General features: G+C 52.1%; 3 protein-coding genes across 3 annotated transcripts; all 3 read left to right on the forward strand.

Moving 5' to 3' along the window:
- Nucleotides 1-518: 518 nt before the first annotated feature.
- On the forward strand, nt 519-7014 carry retreg1 (reticulophagy regulator 1). Its single transcript, XM_003976177.3, has 9 exons — nt 519-795; nt 1226-1332; nt 1571-1601; nt 4022-4139; nt 4208-4292; nt 4386-4508; nt 4729-4799; nt 5164-5287; nt 5467-7014. Exons 1-9 carry the CDS (start codon nt 605-607, stop codon nt 5979-5981), a joined length of 1365 nt encoding a protein of 454 aa, XP_003976226.3. The 5' UTR covers nt 519-604; the 3' UTR covers nt 5982-7014.
- A 268-nt stretch (nt 7015-7282) lies between these two features.
- znf622 (zinc finger protein 622) lies at nt 7283-10254 on the forward strand. The gene is given in 8 exon segments (XM_003976176.3): nt 7283-7420; nt 7998-8553; nt 8619-8722; nt 8724-8883; nt 8962-9124; nt 9188-9300; nt 9484-9624; nt 9806-10254. Coding segments are annotated over 7 exon segments (1362 nt in total). The 5' UTR covers nt 7283-7420; nt 7998-8003; the 3' UTR covers nt 9937-10254.
- Nucleotides 10255-10484: 230 nt separating this feature from the next.
- Nucleotides 10485-14446, forward strand: marchf11 (membrane-associated ring finger (C3HC4) 11). Its single transcript, XM_003976175.3, has 4 exons — nt 10485-11919; nt 12666-12821; nt 12938-13130; nt 13357-14446. The coding sequence occupies exons 1-4, from the start codon at nt 11635-11637 to the stop codon at nt 13677-13679; spliced, it is 957 nt and encodes a 318-aa protein (XP_003976224.1). The 5' UTR covers nt 10485-11634; the 3' UTR covers nt 13680-14446.
- Nucleotides 14447-15020: the final 574 nt, after the last annotated feature.

The raw sequence follows: 15020 nt of genomic DNA on the forward strand, positions 1-15020 counted from the left end.
GGGACGGGGACAGCTAGGACAGGGGGACAGCTGGGACAACTGAGGCAGGGGACAGGTGGGACCTGGCCAACATCGGCATTAAAGATCACAACAGTCGTTACACAACATTTATTTCATAACACCACATTTGTGCATTTTGCATCAATCAAAGTTAACACCTGTGTGACGTCACAGGTGTTAAAATGGAGTCAACGAGACAGGAAGTCCAAACATTTTGTCCTTCAAAACAATAGTCAAAATACAAAAGCCTTGACCTTATATCATAACCTATCCTGACCTGTCCTGTCCTAACCTGACGTGTCCTGACCTGTCATAATCACCAAACTACAGTTTCAGCCATTGAAATTTTAAGACGATAAAAGATTAAATGTCAGAGGAATGTCTCTCCTTTGGACCCCTAAAAGTCCTCAGATTTATAGAGGGAAACACACACAGAGAGACACTAACAAATGTTTCCATGCTGACATGTAACCGTGCCCTCAGACTTGGTGCTTTTACGTTGAAAGCTCAGGAACCGGAAGTCCCTTTAAACCCGCGCTGTCAGCTTGACGCGCTCCGCTGGCGGAGAGAAGCGGCAGCGTCCAGCGGGCGTTCACCGACGCTGATGAGCCGGGAAACACGGACCGCAGGCGCCCGGATGGCCGTGACCGCTGCGATGGAGCCCCCCAGCCAGGCAGCCCGGGAGCAGGACGCGCCGTGCGGGCGCGCGGGGGGTCGCGTGAGCGGCGTGATCAGCTGGCAGCAGAGGCCGTGCACAACTTCCGCGCTGTTCGCTGCGGCCAACGCGCTGTTCGGGTAGGCGGCGTGACGCAGGCGTCGCGCAACACTTCCAGGAAAACCATGACCAACATTTCCATCGCCTCATTTTAAACTCTCTCTGCACTTTCACCGCTTCTGTAGCAACATTCTGACGTCAAAATAACATCCAGTTATGATGATTATGAGAAAACTTTGATTTGTTGTTGGTGTTTTCAGTAATTTCTTGTTAAATCTCAATGAAATAAAATCACAAGGTTTCATAAATTGAGACCTCCAAATAAAATATCATGTCTGGTGGCTCCTTATGAAAGAGCAACCACATTTCCTGTGTTATCAGCAACAACAACAACAACAACAACAATAATTACGTGAATGTTTTTACACTTAATGCAAAGCGGAAGTGAAAGGGGCGTGGCGCTGGAAGCCCCGCCCCCAGCGCTCACGCCTTTGTTGTGTTCTTCTTCAGGCTTTTGGCCTTCAGCTCCTTCAGGCTCTTCAGCATCCTGGCCATCCTGCTGGCTCTCCTGGTTGTCATGGCAACCAGCCTAGACTTTGCTGGTTCCAGATCAGCAGGTAGCCAAAACAAACCCAACTCTTTTAGAAAGTAAACCGGTCCTTAATTATTATTAATCAGAGCAACCTTAATAGGAGCCTGTTGTGAGTCAGGTATCAGGCTGGGATGGAGGCGTCACCAAGGCAACCCTGTCATTAATTCGTTTGCTTGGTATTAACGAGTTTAAAACGTCCCAACTGAAACCTGTTGTGCTCGTTTCTAACTCTTGTTTCTGCTCAATCTCCACTTTTCCCACAGAAACTCGCTCGTGGTGCATCATGACAGCAAGGTAGGACCGTGTGTGTGTGTGTGTGTGTGTGTGTGTGTGTGTGTGTGTGTGTGTGTGTGTCCTGGTCGGGGACAGGTCGTTTGGTGCTGTGTAGGATCGTGTGGTTGTTTCCACCTGCTGTTGTCGCTCGCCAGGCTCAGAACGGGACTCAGGCAAAGGATTGTGGGAGATTAGCGTCTGAGGCAACACAGCGGCCGACAGCTGCGATTGCTTCAGCCACATCGGTGGTTTGGTTCTGCTCAGCCCATCGTCGCTCCCTCCTTAATCAGGTTCAGCTGATAATCAGGCCCCAGAAATACCAGTTAAACCAGTTGGAACGCTCCGGTTTGTGGGTCGGGATGGGAGACGGAGAACTCCTGACATCAGGAGATTATTTCAGAAGATCTCCTGAAATCTGACAGAGATCCATGTTGAGTGTTTCTGTGTCTGAGGGGAATAAATGTGTGTGTGTGTGTGTGTGTGTGTGTGTGTGTGTGTGTGTGTGTGTGTGTGTGTGTGTGTGTGACTCAGCTGTTTCTCCAGCTGAGCCAATGGGATCACTTGGGTGTGATCGAGAAGGAATCCTCTGATTGGACAGAGGTCGACTCTGTCGAACTCATCCTGAATTGATGTTAATAACACTGAAGAGCAAAGGCTTCATGGGCTCTCCAGAGGTGATTCCAGTGGATCCCTGATCCCCTGCAGAGGGAGGAGGAATCTGCTGTGCCTGGAGCAGCGGGGCAGCGCATCATTAGCATGCAGCCGCTACACCATTAGCATCAATAACGTTGGACCTGACTCATCCTCCACATGTGACAGAGAGGAGGTGTGTGTGTGTGTGTGTGTGTGTGTGTGCGCGTGTGTGTGTGTGTGTGTGTGTGTGTGTGTGTGTGTGTGTGTGTGTGTGTGTGTGTGTGTGTGGAGGTTGGGTTGCTGATGATGGAAGCCACCCCCAGTCCTCATGATGGTTCCCAGTTGGAATGTGGAGTGACTGGGCTATTTTTAGCCAGGCCTGCTTGAAATACTGGAAGCGGAGCTTCATTCAGGATAAACACTGACCGTCTGTGCGCCGCGCGGCCCCTGAAGCCCTCACAGCTGAAGTAGTCAAGATTTCCTGCTTTGCTTTGGCCGAAGAGTCCCTGAAGGCATCGTGGACATGTCTCCTGAAGACGGTGGAGCAGGACTCAGGTTTGGCTGCTCGTGTGCTGTGCTGGACGCTGTCCACTGATCTGTGTTTCGCCTGTTCTGGGGGTCGGGGATGATGTGTTTCACCTGTTCAGGGGGTCGGGGATGATCTGCGGCCGCCCGCGGAGCGGCTGCAGCTTCTTTGGTCCGAACGGCGCGTTGCCGTGGCGCCGAGAGCTGGCGGGCCGGTCGCACGTTTCCTTTACTGAGTCGGTGGCGCTGACAGGAAATACCTTAGCGAATCATTTCATCCTTCAAAAATGTGGCGTCATCAAAGCTCCGACACTCGTCCACAGGTGACCCACCAACCACACACACCTGTACAGGAAGTGGACGGGGTTGCGTCACCTCGTGTGTGTGAGTCAAACACACAACATAAACACGCTTCCTGTGTTTCGCACATGTTGTCGTCACACACACACACACACACACACACACACACACAGGTGATTCTCCAGGCTGTTTGTGCCGCCGCTCCTCGCCTCGCCGCTGTTTTTAGCCGTGCGTCTTGGTGCTCGTTAGCGGCGCCGAGGCGACGCTCCGTGTGTTGTTTTAGAGATTACTGGTTGGCTCAGGCGTGAAATCTGCCCGGCAGCTGCAGCCCGCTGACAGGTGTAGCCCATAATGCCCTGACAACAGGTTGCCGGGGCAACATTGTTCTGGTCTGGACTGGTGACTGGTCCTGTGACCTGATGGTCCTGGTGGCGCAACAGTTTATTTACTGGTGACGGTTGTGAAAGATCAGATTATCTCCGTCCTGTCACGTTCTCCCCGTCACCGTTTCCCTGGAAATCGGCCCGGTGGGGGCGGCGTGTTGGGACGGGGGCGCAGCAGGTTGACATTTCACCAGCGGGGTGGACGCCAGGGTCATGTGACAGGGCCGCCTCCATGACGGTGCGGCTCCGACCCGGGGTTGGGAAACAGCTGCGTTCGGGGGGGGGGGGGGTGACCTGGAGAAACTGTTGCTTAACGGGATTTATGGGATTTCAGCCTTGAACCGCTCAAGGTTCCGTGAAGAGCTGCCAGCTGGAGGGATGAGGGGGAATATCGGAGCCGGGGCAACTGGGACCCGGTTCCTACCGTGGTCCGAGTGTTTTTGTGGGCCGGCTGCTGTACTGCCGCCCGCCACCGGGGGCGCCACGGCCAGGCCTCCTCCTGTGAAGTGGCTGAGCCACAACCAGCCGCGGGTCTTGTGTAGAACAAGTGTCCCCGCGTGGACCTTTGACGCCGGTCTCGCTGCTTCTGCCCGTCTGCAGTTGGGAGATCATTGACCCGGGTCGGGACGGCCAGTCCGGACCGGCTCCCCAGCCCGGCGACTCCCTCAGACTCTTCCTGCAGGAGACGTCTGCGTTCAAACAGCAAAACCCTGGAAAGGTAAAGGTGGCTGCTGGAGAGGAGCCTCCTGTAGGGGGCGCCGCTAACCTGGGTCTCTGTCGCTCCAGTTCTGCCTGCTGGTCTGCAGCCTGTGCACGTTCCTGGCCGTGCTCGGACGCTACGTTCCCGGGATGGTTCTCTCCTATGTCCTGGGTGAGGCGCCTCCCTTCCAGGGGACGGGTCCGTGAGTTGTGGTTGTTGTGTTGCTGTTCTCAGCAGCTCTTCCTGTCTCTCCTCTGCCTCCAGTTCTGGGCGTTTTCCTCTGGCCGCTCATTTCACCTCACGACGTCAGTTTGTGGCTCAAACCGGTTCTGCAGAAACTGGACTTTGGAGTCGGAGAGTTGCTTCAGAAGATCAAAGAGAACCATGGTAACAGTGGCTTTGGTCCTCTGTCAGAGGCAAAAAGGACTGGAAAGAAGGGACGTAGCATGAAACGAGGTTTCAGTGATAAAACGTCACGACTCGGCTAAAACGCTAAAGTGAAAAATGTACCGTTGATTTATGGGGAGTTTTTAATGTTCATCTTTAATATTCGTCTATGTTTAAAACGGCATCTTCACCTTTCCATCCTGAATCTCCTTTGTTTCAGAGCGAAGGCTCTCGCAGGCTCGGAGGGAGCACGAAACCATCGAGTCCGACCTGTCCTCCATGTTCCCAAAGGTCAGCTGCTCATCAATCAAGTCCCACTGACACGAATGCGCAGGAACCTCCAAAAGTCTCGTGACAAACGCTCCACTAGACTAGAGGAAGAATCAACTTATTTGCTTATTTGACGTCTTTTACTGAAGGAAAAAAGCAAAAAAAGGGGCCCGCTGACTAATGTCGCCCCCCGGCGGCAGCAGGGCGGTACTGCACAGCCTCAGTGTCAGACGCAACTTTGCAAATCTCACCAATTCTTTCTTCTTACACTCATTTGTGCTTAAATTAGTATCGTGTTGGTGAAATGTACGTGAATTAAGGCATGATTTGTTAAGCTCATGGGTTTAAAAGGCAAACGTGCTGTTCTGTCTTCGCCCTCCTGCAGCTCGACTCTACGGTGTGTAAAGAAATGTCTGTTTCGGACACGGACGCGTCCGACGTGACGTGGACGGACAACGGAACCTTTAACCTGTCAGAGGGACACACGCCACAGACGGAGAACTCGGAGGGTAGGTCCGGTTGTTTCCTTGGTACTCGTACAGGAGGACAAATGGATCCTCAGGAAGGTTCTGGAGCCAGCGCCGGCTGCTGTACCGCGTTTGTCCACACGGTGTCGCGCTTGAGTCGGCAACGCCGTGGTGACGGATGAAGCATTAAAGTCATTTTCCTTTGAACCTTTTCCTGACAGACCTGGACAGAGAAGAAGCTTTTACTGGCGGTCTCCCAGAATTCCCATCCCTTGACAATGGGACAACAACCAACGGCGATGGCGAGGACGACCTCAGCCTCGACCTTCCTTCATCGCCGCCTCGCTCGGAGGAGCCAGTCAAACCCAGACAGACGCCACCTGCTCCCGGAGACCAACCCGCCGACAGAGCCCTGGAGCTAGTCACGCAGATAGCCGGTGATGTCATCACCGCCACCGTCACCGCTGCCATCCAGGAGAAAATCAACGCGGCGGTCGCCCTGGCAACGGGCGGCAACTTGGAGGGGACAAAACTCCCAGGATCCTCCAGGCTGCTGGAGCTGGTGGAAGAATCTGACAGCGAGGTAGAGGACTTTGAGCTGCTGGACCAGTCTGAGTTGGAAAGACTGGAAGGGGAACTGGGGCTGGGAGGGGGGCCGGTCAGACAGGAGGTTCAGGCTCCTGGTGACAAACCTGATTCTACTGGTTTCTTCTCCAAACTCCTGCGGCGCCATTGATCAGTGCAGACAGGGATCAGCTGAGGGTGTGTGTGTGTGTGTGTGTGTGTGTGTGTGTGCGCGTGTGTGTGTGTGTGCGTGTGTGTGTGTGTGTGTGTGTGTGTGTGCGCGCGTGTGTGTGTGTGTGTGTTGGGGGTCTGGTCAGCTGACTGTGAGAGAAGTGATAAAATTAATTCATCAATCGAGATCAGCGTCATCAGGATCTCCGTGTGTTGATGTTGAGGACGAAAACGAGCGTTTTCAACTTCCTGTAGCCAGTTGTTTTAGGCACAAACTTGCATTTAACTGTAAAAATGTCTTTCTGGCGACGCTGAAACTGAACTTCCCAACTTGGGTCTCTTCCGCTGGACTCGAGCGGAGCTCGTTGGTGTTTGTGTGATGCTGAAATGATGGAAGCAGCTGAATAATCGTCCCAGTCGGAACGTTACAGGACAAAAGCTGCTGAATGTCTGCAGCTGCTGCAGCAAATCAGGGGGGAAATATTTCAAATTCTACGCTTTAAAGTGATTAAAGCATCTGAGTTTCAATGAGAATGTTACAGAGAAAAGTACAGTCATCAAATATTCCTCAAAGTCTCAGTTCTCAGTCGTTTAGTGTCAGTTTTCCTGTTTGTTAGCATGAAAAGGAACTAATGAAAACTAAAATGTGACATTAACAAGCTTTAAATTTTATACAGGCATTAAACCATCAGATTTAATGATTCAAAATTCAACAACAACGATAATAAACAATAAATAAAGATATATGATTTCAATCTGAACAGATCACAAAGATTGGCTGCAAAAACTACAAAAAACACATTCACCACATGGGGTTTGTGTCTTTTCGGCATTTTCGTTATTTTTTTTAATTCAGCGGTTTTAATTTGTGATTTCATCGTGTAAACATTTGTCAATTATCACTCGTGGATTTTATCGACCATAATGTTGCTTTGAGTGTAGCATAATGGAGGCAACACCTCAACAATTAATCATATCTTGCTGGTTTGTCATTAAGAATGTAATGAATTAAAGCATATAAATGGATTCTGGAAGCTTTGCGTTTCATTTCTCACCAACATTTTTAGCCACAGCTGCTCCGACCAAAAGGACCAGAAAATGGACTGAAGCTGTTTTTGGCTGTAGTTGCTGTTTGTCTGGTTAAAAGCACCTTAATGGGCCATTGTTAAAGACGTTAACATGTAAATCTGAAAATCAATTTGCAGAATACTTTTGCGCACAGTGACCTAAAAATATAGAATACAATATTTTGTCTTATTTATTTTTGCCTGAATAAAGCCAGAAATACACGTCATAGTCAGCAGGAGGCGGAAGTGCGTCACAAGCATTAAAAGAAGAAGAAGAAGAAGAAGAACCCGGAACTGTGTCCTCGTGCCACCGCAGTCGCTGCAGCTAGTAAACATCTAAACACGTATTTTCATTACGACTTTCACACAAAAGGTGATGTAAAATGAAGCTTTTTCCCCCAAATTTACTTTCTTTCCTGTCGCAAATACTTGCAAATTTGAGTTACAGTTATCGGACGTTTACAGAAATTAGCAGTTATTTTTGTTAAGTTATTTTAGCTTTTTGCTAGCGAACTGACGCACATTCAGCGATATTGTTGTTTTATAATAAAACCTTTATTGTAATATTTTCTGTTTTGTAGATTTCTAGATTTAACTATTCTACAAAGACCGCTGTCCTGCTGTTGCGTCGCTCAAAAATCTAAAAACAACTCAAAATTACTTCAATAATGGAACAGTTGGTTTAAATTTGACTTTAAATGTAGTAGAAATCTCTGTTTAATCGATTCATCACATAAACTGATCTTCAGTTTGTGAAGATCCACTTTTGTTGCTGGTTATTTCGTTGATATTTTCAGGTTTGGTGACATGAACAGCAATGATGTGGACAGTAAAACTAACAGAGTTTAGGAGTTTAGTTGAATAATTTAAAGTTCCTCGTTCTTAGATATGTACATACATGCTGGAATCTGTCAACTGTTCCTGATTATATATTTTTTTCTCCTCTTTAGGTCAGAATGTCCTACACCTGCATCAGCTGCAGAGTTGCGTTCACCGATGGCGAGCTGCAGCGAGCGCACTACAAAACTGACTGGCACCGCTATAACCTGAAGAGGAAGGTGGCCGAGATGCCGCCGGTCACAGCTGAGAACTTCCAGGAGCGCGTGATGGCCCAGCGGGCGGCCGCAGAGCAGCAGCTGAGCGACGCTGCGGCCACTGAGGGCTGCGCCGTCTGCAACAAGAGGTTCTCCAGCGTCAACGCCTACCAGAACCACCTACAGTCGCACAAACACCAGCACGCTGAGAAGCTGGCTCTGCTCGCTGCACAGAAGAAGGTAGAGAAGATGAACGAGAAGAACCTTGAGAAAGGGCTCGGCGACGGAAAGGTGGACCACGACGCCAGGAATGAAGCTCTGCAGCAGGCCCTGAAGGAGCAGCAGAGGCCCAAAGGTGCCACCGCCTCGGAGGAACCATCGAGGCCGAGGGCAGAGAGACCTCCCAGGATGATGTGGCTGGAGGAACAAGCCAAACGGAGGGAGGAGGGAGGTGGAGCTGCAGCTGAAGAAGGTAGGAGAGCACGGCGGTTCCGTCTGTACACGTCACCGGTGTCATGCCCTCTTCTGTTAATATAGAAGAATGGGAGGACGTTGAGGATGATGAGATGGACGATGACGATGATGACGAAGAGGAGGAGGCGATGGACGATGACCCTGCTGCTCCGCCCGGCCTCCACCCGCCCCCCCCTGCCGGGCTCCCTCCCGCTCACCGACTGCCTGTTCTGCTGCCACCACTCCAGGTCGCTGATGAAGAACATCGCCCACATGACCAAGGTCCACAGTTTCTTCATCCCTGACGTGGAGTTCCTCGTGGACCTCGGAGGCCTCATCCGCTACCTGGGTGAGTTCAGGCCCGGAGCAAAGATGCCCGGCGCCGACGCGTGCTGACCCGCGCCGCTGCCGCCTCCCTGTGTTCCAGGAGAGAAGGTGGGGGCTGGAAAGGTGTGTTTGTGGTGTAACGAGCGGGGGCGCTCCTTCTACTCCACCGAGGCCGTTCAGAGTCACATGACAGACAAAAGTCACTGTAAACTCTTCACGGACGGCGACGCCGCGCTGGAGTTCGCAGACTTCTACGATTTCAGGTAAAGTCGCTCAGTGATTGTCTGAGTTGCTGCGGTAGCTGAAGGTGGTTGTTGGTCCCCCAGGAGCAGCTACCCTGACAGGAAGGAGGGGGAGGACGACGGAGCGGACCAAGAGCTGCCCGACCAGAAGACGCTGGAGTACGACGAGGAAACGCTGGAGCTGACGCTGCCTTCAGGTCGGCCTCCGTCAGGACATAACGATCCACCGTAGTGACCCGTTAAGGACAAATATTAACTGGTTTTGAACTGGTCAAATCGGACATGTGGGGGGTCATGTGGGGGGTCCCACACCTCAGAAATGTGCTGCAGGTCCGATCCACTGTTCCGCATCAACACGGCTGCTTGTTCTTGTGTCCCAGGGGCTAAAATCGGCCATCGCTCCCTGATGAGGTACTACAAACAGCACTTCGGAGCCGAGCGAGCGGTGGTGCTGTCGCACAGCAGGAACGCCGTGGGCAGAGTCCTGCGGCAGTACCGAGCTCTGGGCTGGGGCGGCGAAGGTGAGAGCCTCCGGTCCCAGGAGAGAGCTGCAGCTTTAACACTGAGCTGGGTCTCAGCGTTGGAGTTACACCTGTTTCCTGGGTCACCCTGAGGGTGATGAACCCGCACCTTTGAGGGGTGGAGCATAAATCTGGGTGTGGGAGTGTGACGGGAAGGCGCTGTTCCTCGTGTGTCCTCCAGGGGGCGGCATCCTGCAGAAGCCGCGGGACATGCAGTACGTCCAGATGATGAAGTCAAAATGGAGGCTGAAGATGGGGATGAGGCACAACACCACCCGGCAGAAACACTTCAGAGCTCAGGTCATGTTCTGATCCAGGACCAGAGGCAGCCACCTGATGGACTCTCCACTCTTAGGTCTTTGCTCTTTTGGACACTCTCAAACCAGATGTTTCCTCTGTGGGCCGTGGCCTGATTGGAACACCATCCAGATGTTGACCTTCCAATTCTGTAGCTGGGAAACCGAATTCCTGTCCTGGAATTGATGAGAGGTGGAACTTCTGACGTCTCTCTGAATCATTTTAAGATCGAATCACTATAAATATGTCTAAACCTTCCCAAAACCTGTTTATTTAGAGATTTGCTGTTTATTTCATGTGCAGAGGAAAATAAAAGCTTCATCTGTGATGGAACATTGGTGCTGGTGGCCTTAGAGTCTGAGCTGGGGCTGCTCCCCTCCTGGTTCCATGCTCACATTACTCTGGTGATGTCATGAAGCTCTCCCCCCCCCCCCCCCCCCCCCCCCAGCCTCTCCCGCTCCCTCCCCCAGGCTACTGATGCTTTTCTGGGCTTCAGGACGATCCGGCCAGAACAGGAGCGGGGGGGGGGGCAGACGAGAGAGAGGGTGATTCTATTGTGTGTGTGTGTGTGTGGGGGGGGGGGCACTGATCAGACTTCCTGTTCCCACAAACGTCCCGACAGCTAAATGTTATCGATGCTGATCTCCTCCATCAGCAGCGTTATTATGATCCTGTAATAACAGATGTTAGGTTATTACATGTTAATGACGCTCTTGTTACAGGTGATGTCAGCAGCCTTTAGTTCCTGCCTTAACAGCAGAAGCTCCGCCCAGTCTGACAGGCGCAGAGGTGGCCCCGCCCCCGTCCGTCCCGGGGGGGCTGCTATTGATCGTCCTGGTGGGACGTGAGTGGATCATTTCCTTTGGTGCATTAGCGTCCATTACTGACCTGATGGACGTCCTCCAAGAGGAGACACAGGGCTCTGGTTCTGTGGGACGGAGACATCGGAGACACTGTCCCTGCCTGGACACGTCCAACATGACCCGCATTGTCACGCTGACCTTTGCCCTCAGACCAGTTCTGTTTTAACGTCTTGTCTGTTTTCTACTGCTGGAGCTGAGATTCTAAAAATGAACTTGATAAAAACATTTCATCACGATTTCAGACGCAGAATTTTGACTTTTGTGAAGTTTGACGCATATTTGAAGGAGGAAAGGGTCAAAGTGTTGATCAGTGTCTGTAGGTCGGGGTCTCCACCCTGGACGGTGATGAAGATGATGGCGTGATGAAGGCTGGAGGAGCCCAGCAGGTGAGTCCTTTAACGGGGGGCGGCGCCTGCGCGCGGCCCGCCTGCGCGCGGCCCGCCTGCGCGCGGCCCTGGAAGCTCGTCTGCTCCGTCATATTAATGAGGTCATGAAGTGATTGATTGGTCTGCTGGAGGAGCCGGACCTTCTCTTCCTGAAGGAGCGGAGCGGAGCGGACAGGAGCCTCCAGCCCGGCCGGCAGCAGAGCACAGACCCGCGGGGGAAGGACGCGTGCGCGGCGCCTCCCCGGAGATGTTCCCCCGCTCCCCTGAACGCGTGAGGCCGCTGGAGGTGCGCGACGGGCGGAAGCCACGGGAGGCTCCGGCCCGCTGATGTGCAGCTCCGCACCGACGCTTCCGCTTCCACGCGCGGCGGAATCTGCGGGAGCAGCTGCGTGGCACCGGCGGGGGGGCGGACTGGGGACTCCCGGGAGCATCTATGCACTTTAGTCTCCACTCGTCATTTCACCATGAGCACAGAGGCGGCAGAGGCGGGTCCAGCCGGCGGAGGCGCCGCCGTCAGCCGCCGCCACACCTGCGAGGACGGTCCCCAAGGACGTCCGCAGTCCGGGGACGAGGGCCCGAGCTGCGGGGACACACGCGGCGGGGACGGGGACGGGGGCGGGGACGCGGGCAGCGACGCCGCCGCGGCGGGGAGCGGCTCGTGCCAGGCGCGCGCGATGAGCTCCAACAGCAGCAGCGAGACGTGCATCCCCACCCCCAGCTGCAGGATCTGCTTCCAGGGCGCAGAACAGGTAGGTGACGGCCCGGTTCTGAGCAGAACTACCGGACCAGAGAGAAGGTCACAGTGCTGCTGCAGGTGCCCCCCCCCCCCCCCCCCCCCCCCGGGGACAAACACGCCCCCTTCATGTCTCGGTGGCTCAAAGGACGAACTTTATTCTCTTTAATTCAGAACCGGAACCGGGGGCTCGAGATTCATATTGAATCACGGAGCTGGTTCGTGTCCACCCGAGCATCAAAGGCGAGGTCGGTCCAGCTGTGAACTCTGCAGACCGGACCGGAAGTGTGTGAGGGAACTTCCTGTCCGCTCCACATTAGCAGCTAATCTAATGATGCTGCAGCTGAAACCCGACACCTTTAAAAATTCATGTTCGGAGCGACAGAAGATCAGGAAGTTCCGATCGGATCTGACCACCGCTCCTCTTCATCACTCCTCCTCATCACTCCTCTTCACCTTACCTCCTCATCACTCCTCCTCATCACTCCTCCCCTCTTCATCACTCCTCTTCATCGCTCCTCTTCACTCTTCATCACTCCTCTTCACTCCTTCATCACTCCTCTTCATCACTCATCGTCTTCACTCCTCTTCACTCCTCCTCATCTCTCCTCTTCATCCCTCTTCATCACCCCTCTGATGTCCATTTATGGCTCATTTATTAATCCAGGCTAACGTAGCTTCATGTTTGAGGTGTTAGCGGCTGATGCTAACTGGTTGCCGTGGTACCAGCAGCAGGTCAGGTGACGTGTCTGTGGTTTCCAGGGCGACCTGTTGAACCCGTGTCGCTGTGACGGCTCGGTGCGCCACACCCACCAGCACTGTCTGCTGAAGTGGATCAGCGAGCGCGGCTGCTGGACCTGCGAGCTCTGCTGCTACCGCTTCCAGGTGGTGGCCATCAACATGAAGAGACCGTGGCAGGTGAGGCGCCGCTGGTCACGTGACCACGCCACGGCGACGGTCAACTGTACACTGAACCTGTCCGGGTTCTTCAGAACTCTTTGAAAGAGGAGGATGGTTGTGTGTTTGTGCTGCAGTGGCAGGCCGTCACCATCACCCTGGTGGAGAAGGTCCAGATCATCGCCGTGTTCCTGGGCTCGCTCTTCCTGGTGGCGAGCATCTCCTGGCTGCTGTGGTCGGCCCTCAGCCCCCAGGCCATCTGGCAACGCCGCGACGTCCTCTTCCAGATCTGCTACGGCATGTACGGCTTCATGGACCTGGTCTGCATAGGTGAGTTTTCCTCAGGTTTTCACAGCCAGCAGATGCTTCTGAAGGTGTCGCTCAGCCTGATTATTGGCTGGAAAATACAGGTGGAGCCTCAAAAGCGTCACAGAAATGGCAAAATTGGTCTGCAGAGTCTCCCTGTCCAAGCTGAGATGCCTGAGATGATAAATAAAATATAGTGGATCAAGTTTTTCATCTGTAATTTTAGGTTTTGCCTCGTTTTCTGCCTCAGGCCTGATTGTCCACGAGGGGGCAGCAGTGTACAGCGTCTTCCTGCGCTGGCGCGCCGTGAACCTGCACTGGGACGTTCAGAGCTACAACAAGGCCAAGGACATGGAGGAGGCCAGCGCCGCTCACTCCGCGCTGGCCCCCAGGACGCTCTGGCTGCCCCTGGTCAGTTTCAGGCCCGACGGGTCCTTACAGGCGACCCAGCTGGGGTCGCGGTCGTGGACCCGCCTGTGTTTGGGCTCGTTCTGCCCCAGATTGCTGCCCAGAACCAACCCGGGCCAGGAAAACGACTCCGGAGAGGTTGTCATTCGCATAACGTCGGTGTGAGGGGACACTTGGTGGCCACGTGGCGTGCTTCTCCTGGTGCATTGTGGGATTTTACACCTTTTCTTGGTTGAGCTATTTTTCCCCTCGCTATGGTGGAATCTGTCTTCTCTGGGGCCGGTCCTCAAACGTTCACACCTTAACAAACTCTTGGACTTTTATCTCCAAAAGCACCAAAACGTTCTTTTTTAAACAGATTTTATTCTACCTTCTTTTTTCTTTTTACAGAATGTTTGAGGCACAATGACATAAATGACCTATAAAGCGCAGTAGCGCCCCTGGTGGCCGACCGCAGTATCATATGTTTGCGTTTTAAAAAGGTTTCTCAAGAATAATCAGTAATAATTTATTAAGAAATGATCACCTAATTTGGATTTAGTTATTTTGATAAATTAATTAAAAATCAAATACTAAATTCAACATTAATTTTAGGTCTGAAAAGTGAAACCACTTTTTTGGAAATAAGAAAATCATTTAAAAATCAAATGTGACTATTGTTAAAATAACTCGAAAGGACTCGTGTTTAAAAACGGAGTTTTCTGTTTTTACGTAGTGTTTTACCGCCACCGACCACCAGGGGGCGCCTCAGACTTCCCCTCCCGCTTTGACCTCAAATATGTCACAAAAGTTCATTAACAAGAAAGAAACTCGGAGTAGTTTTGAGTTTTAAAACGTCCTGACTGAAGCTACAAGCGGGCTAAATCCCCCAGTGTGAGCACAAGCGACCTTATTTCTGTCCGTGTTCATAAAATCCGCCTGCTGGACCTTAATGTGGTTGTTTTCCCCTCTTTTAATCATAGAACAGTCGGTTGCTCATCTTAATCAACCGTTTATTTCAGTATTCTGAAGCAGAAACGTCATCGGCTAGTTTAGCCGCTAGCTCAGCATGTTAGCATGCTAACAGTAGCTCATTCTTGACCAGACAAAAAGAGATTTTTTATTTATTTTTGAATGTCGGTTGTCAACAACTATCCGAGGGGAATAATAACGAGCACAAGTTTAATCTGCTGGTGTTTCTAAACGTGATCGAGTCCGTGTAAATGTGGATTCTTGTGTTTTTGGTTCGGTTCTGAGGGGCGAGTCTTTGTTCTCCGCTTTTTTATTTTGGTGCCTTAAACACGCAGCACAGATGACATGAATGTGACTTTAGCTCTGCTTTTGGATCTAACACGAACATAAAGAATATTTCTATAAACGCTTTTGTCGAATTTAAATCTTCGTAGTTAAGCTTTAATGCTGCTGATTGTCAACCGGAAAATGTAATTAATTCAACGATGTTTCTACTTCCTGTTTCCGGTCGGAAGTGACCTTCACAGTAAGATTCCACCTCCTGCAGGTTTTTAT

Source organism: Takifugu rubripes, chromosome 22 (genome assembly GCF_901000725.2).
Source record: "Takifugu rubripes chromosome 22, fTakRub1.2, whole genome shotgun sequence".
Classification (NCBI taxonomy): Eukaryota; Metazoa; Chordata; class Actinopteri; order Tetraodontiformes; family Tetraodontidae; genus Takifugu; species Takifugu rubripes.

Excerpts from the sequence above, each read along its gene's own strand:
- marchf11 (XM_003976175.3), top strand. The coding sequence starts at position 11,635 with ATGAGCACAGAGGCGGCAGAGGCGGGTCCAGCCGGCGGAGGCGCCGCC. Across the intron at positions 11,920-12,665 it reads GCTTCCAGGGCGCAGAACAG|GGCGACCTGTTGAACCCGTG; the intron begins GTAGGTGACGGC and ends TGTGGTTTCCAG. Across the intron at positions 12,822-12,937 it reads ACATGAAGAGACCGTGGCAG|TGGCAGGCCGTCACCATCAC; the intron begins GTGAGGCGCCGC and ends TTTGTGCTGCAG.
- retreg1 (XM_003976177.3), top strand. The coding sequence starts at position 605 with ATGAGCCGGGAAACACGGACCGCAGGCGCCCGGATGGCCGTGACCGCT. Across the intron at positions 4,509-4,728 it reads GAAGATCAAAGAGAACCATG|AGCGAAGGCTCTCGCAGGCT; the intron begins GTAACAGTGGCT and ends CCTTTGTTTCAG. Across the intron at positions 5,288-5,466 it reads ACAGACGGAGAACTCGGAGG|ACCTGGACAGAGAAGAAGCT; the intron begins GTAGGTCCGGTT and ends TTTTCCTGACAG.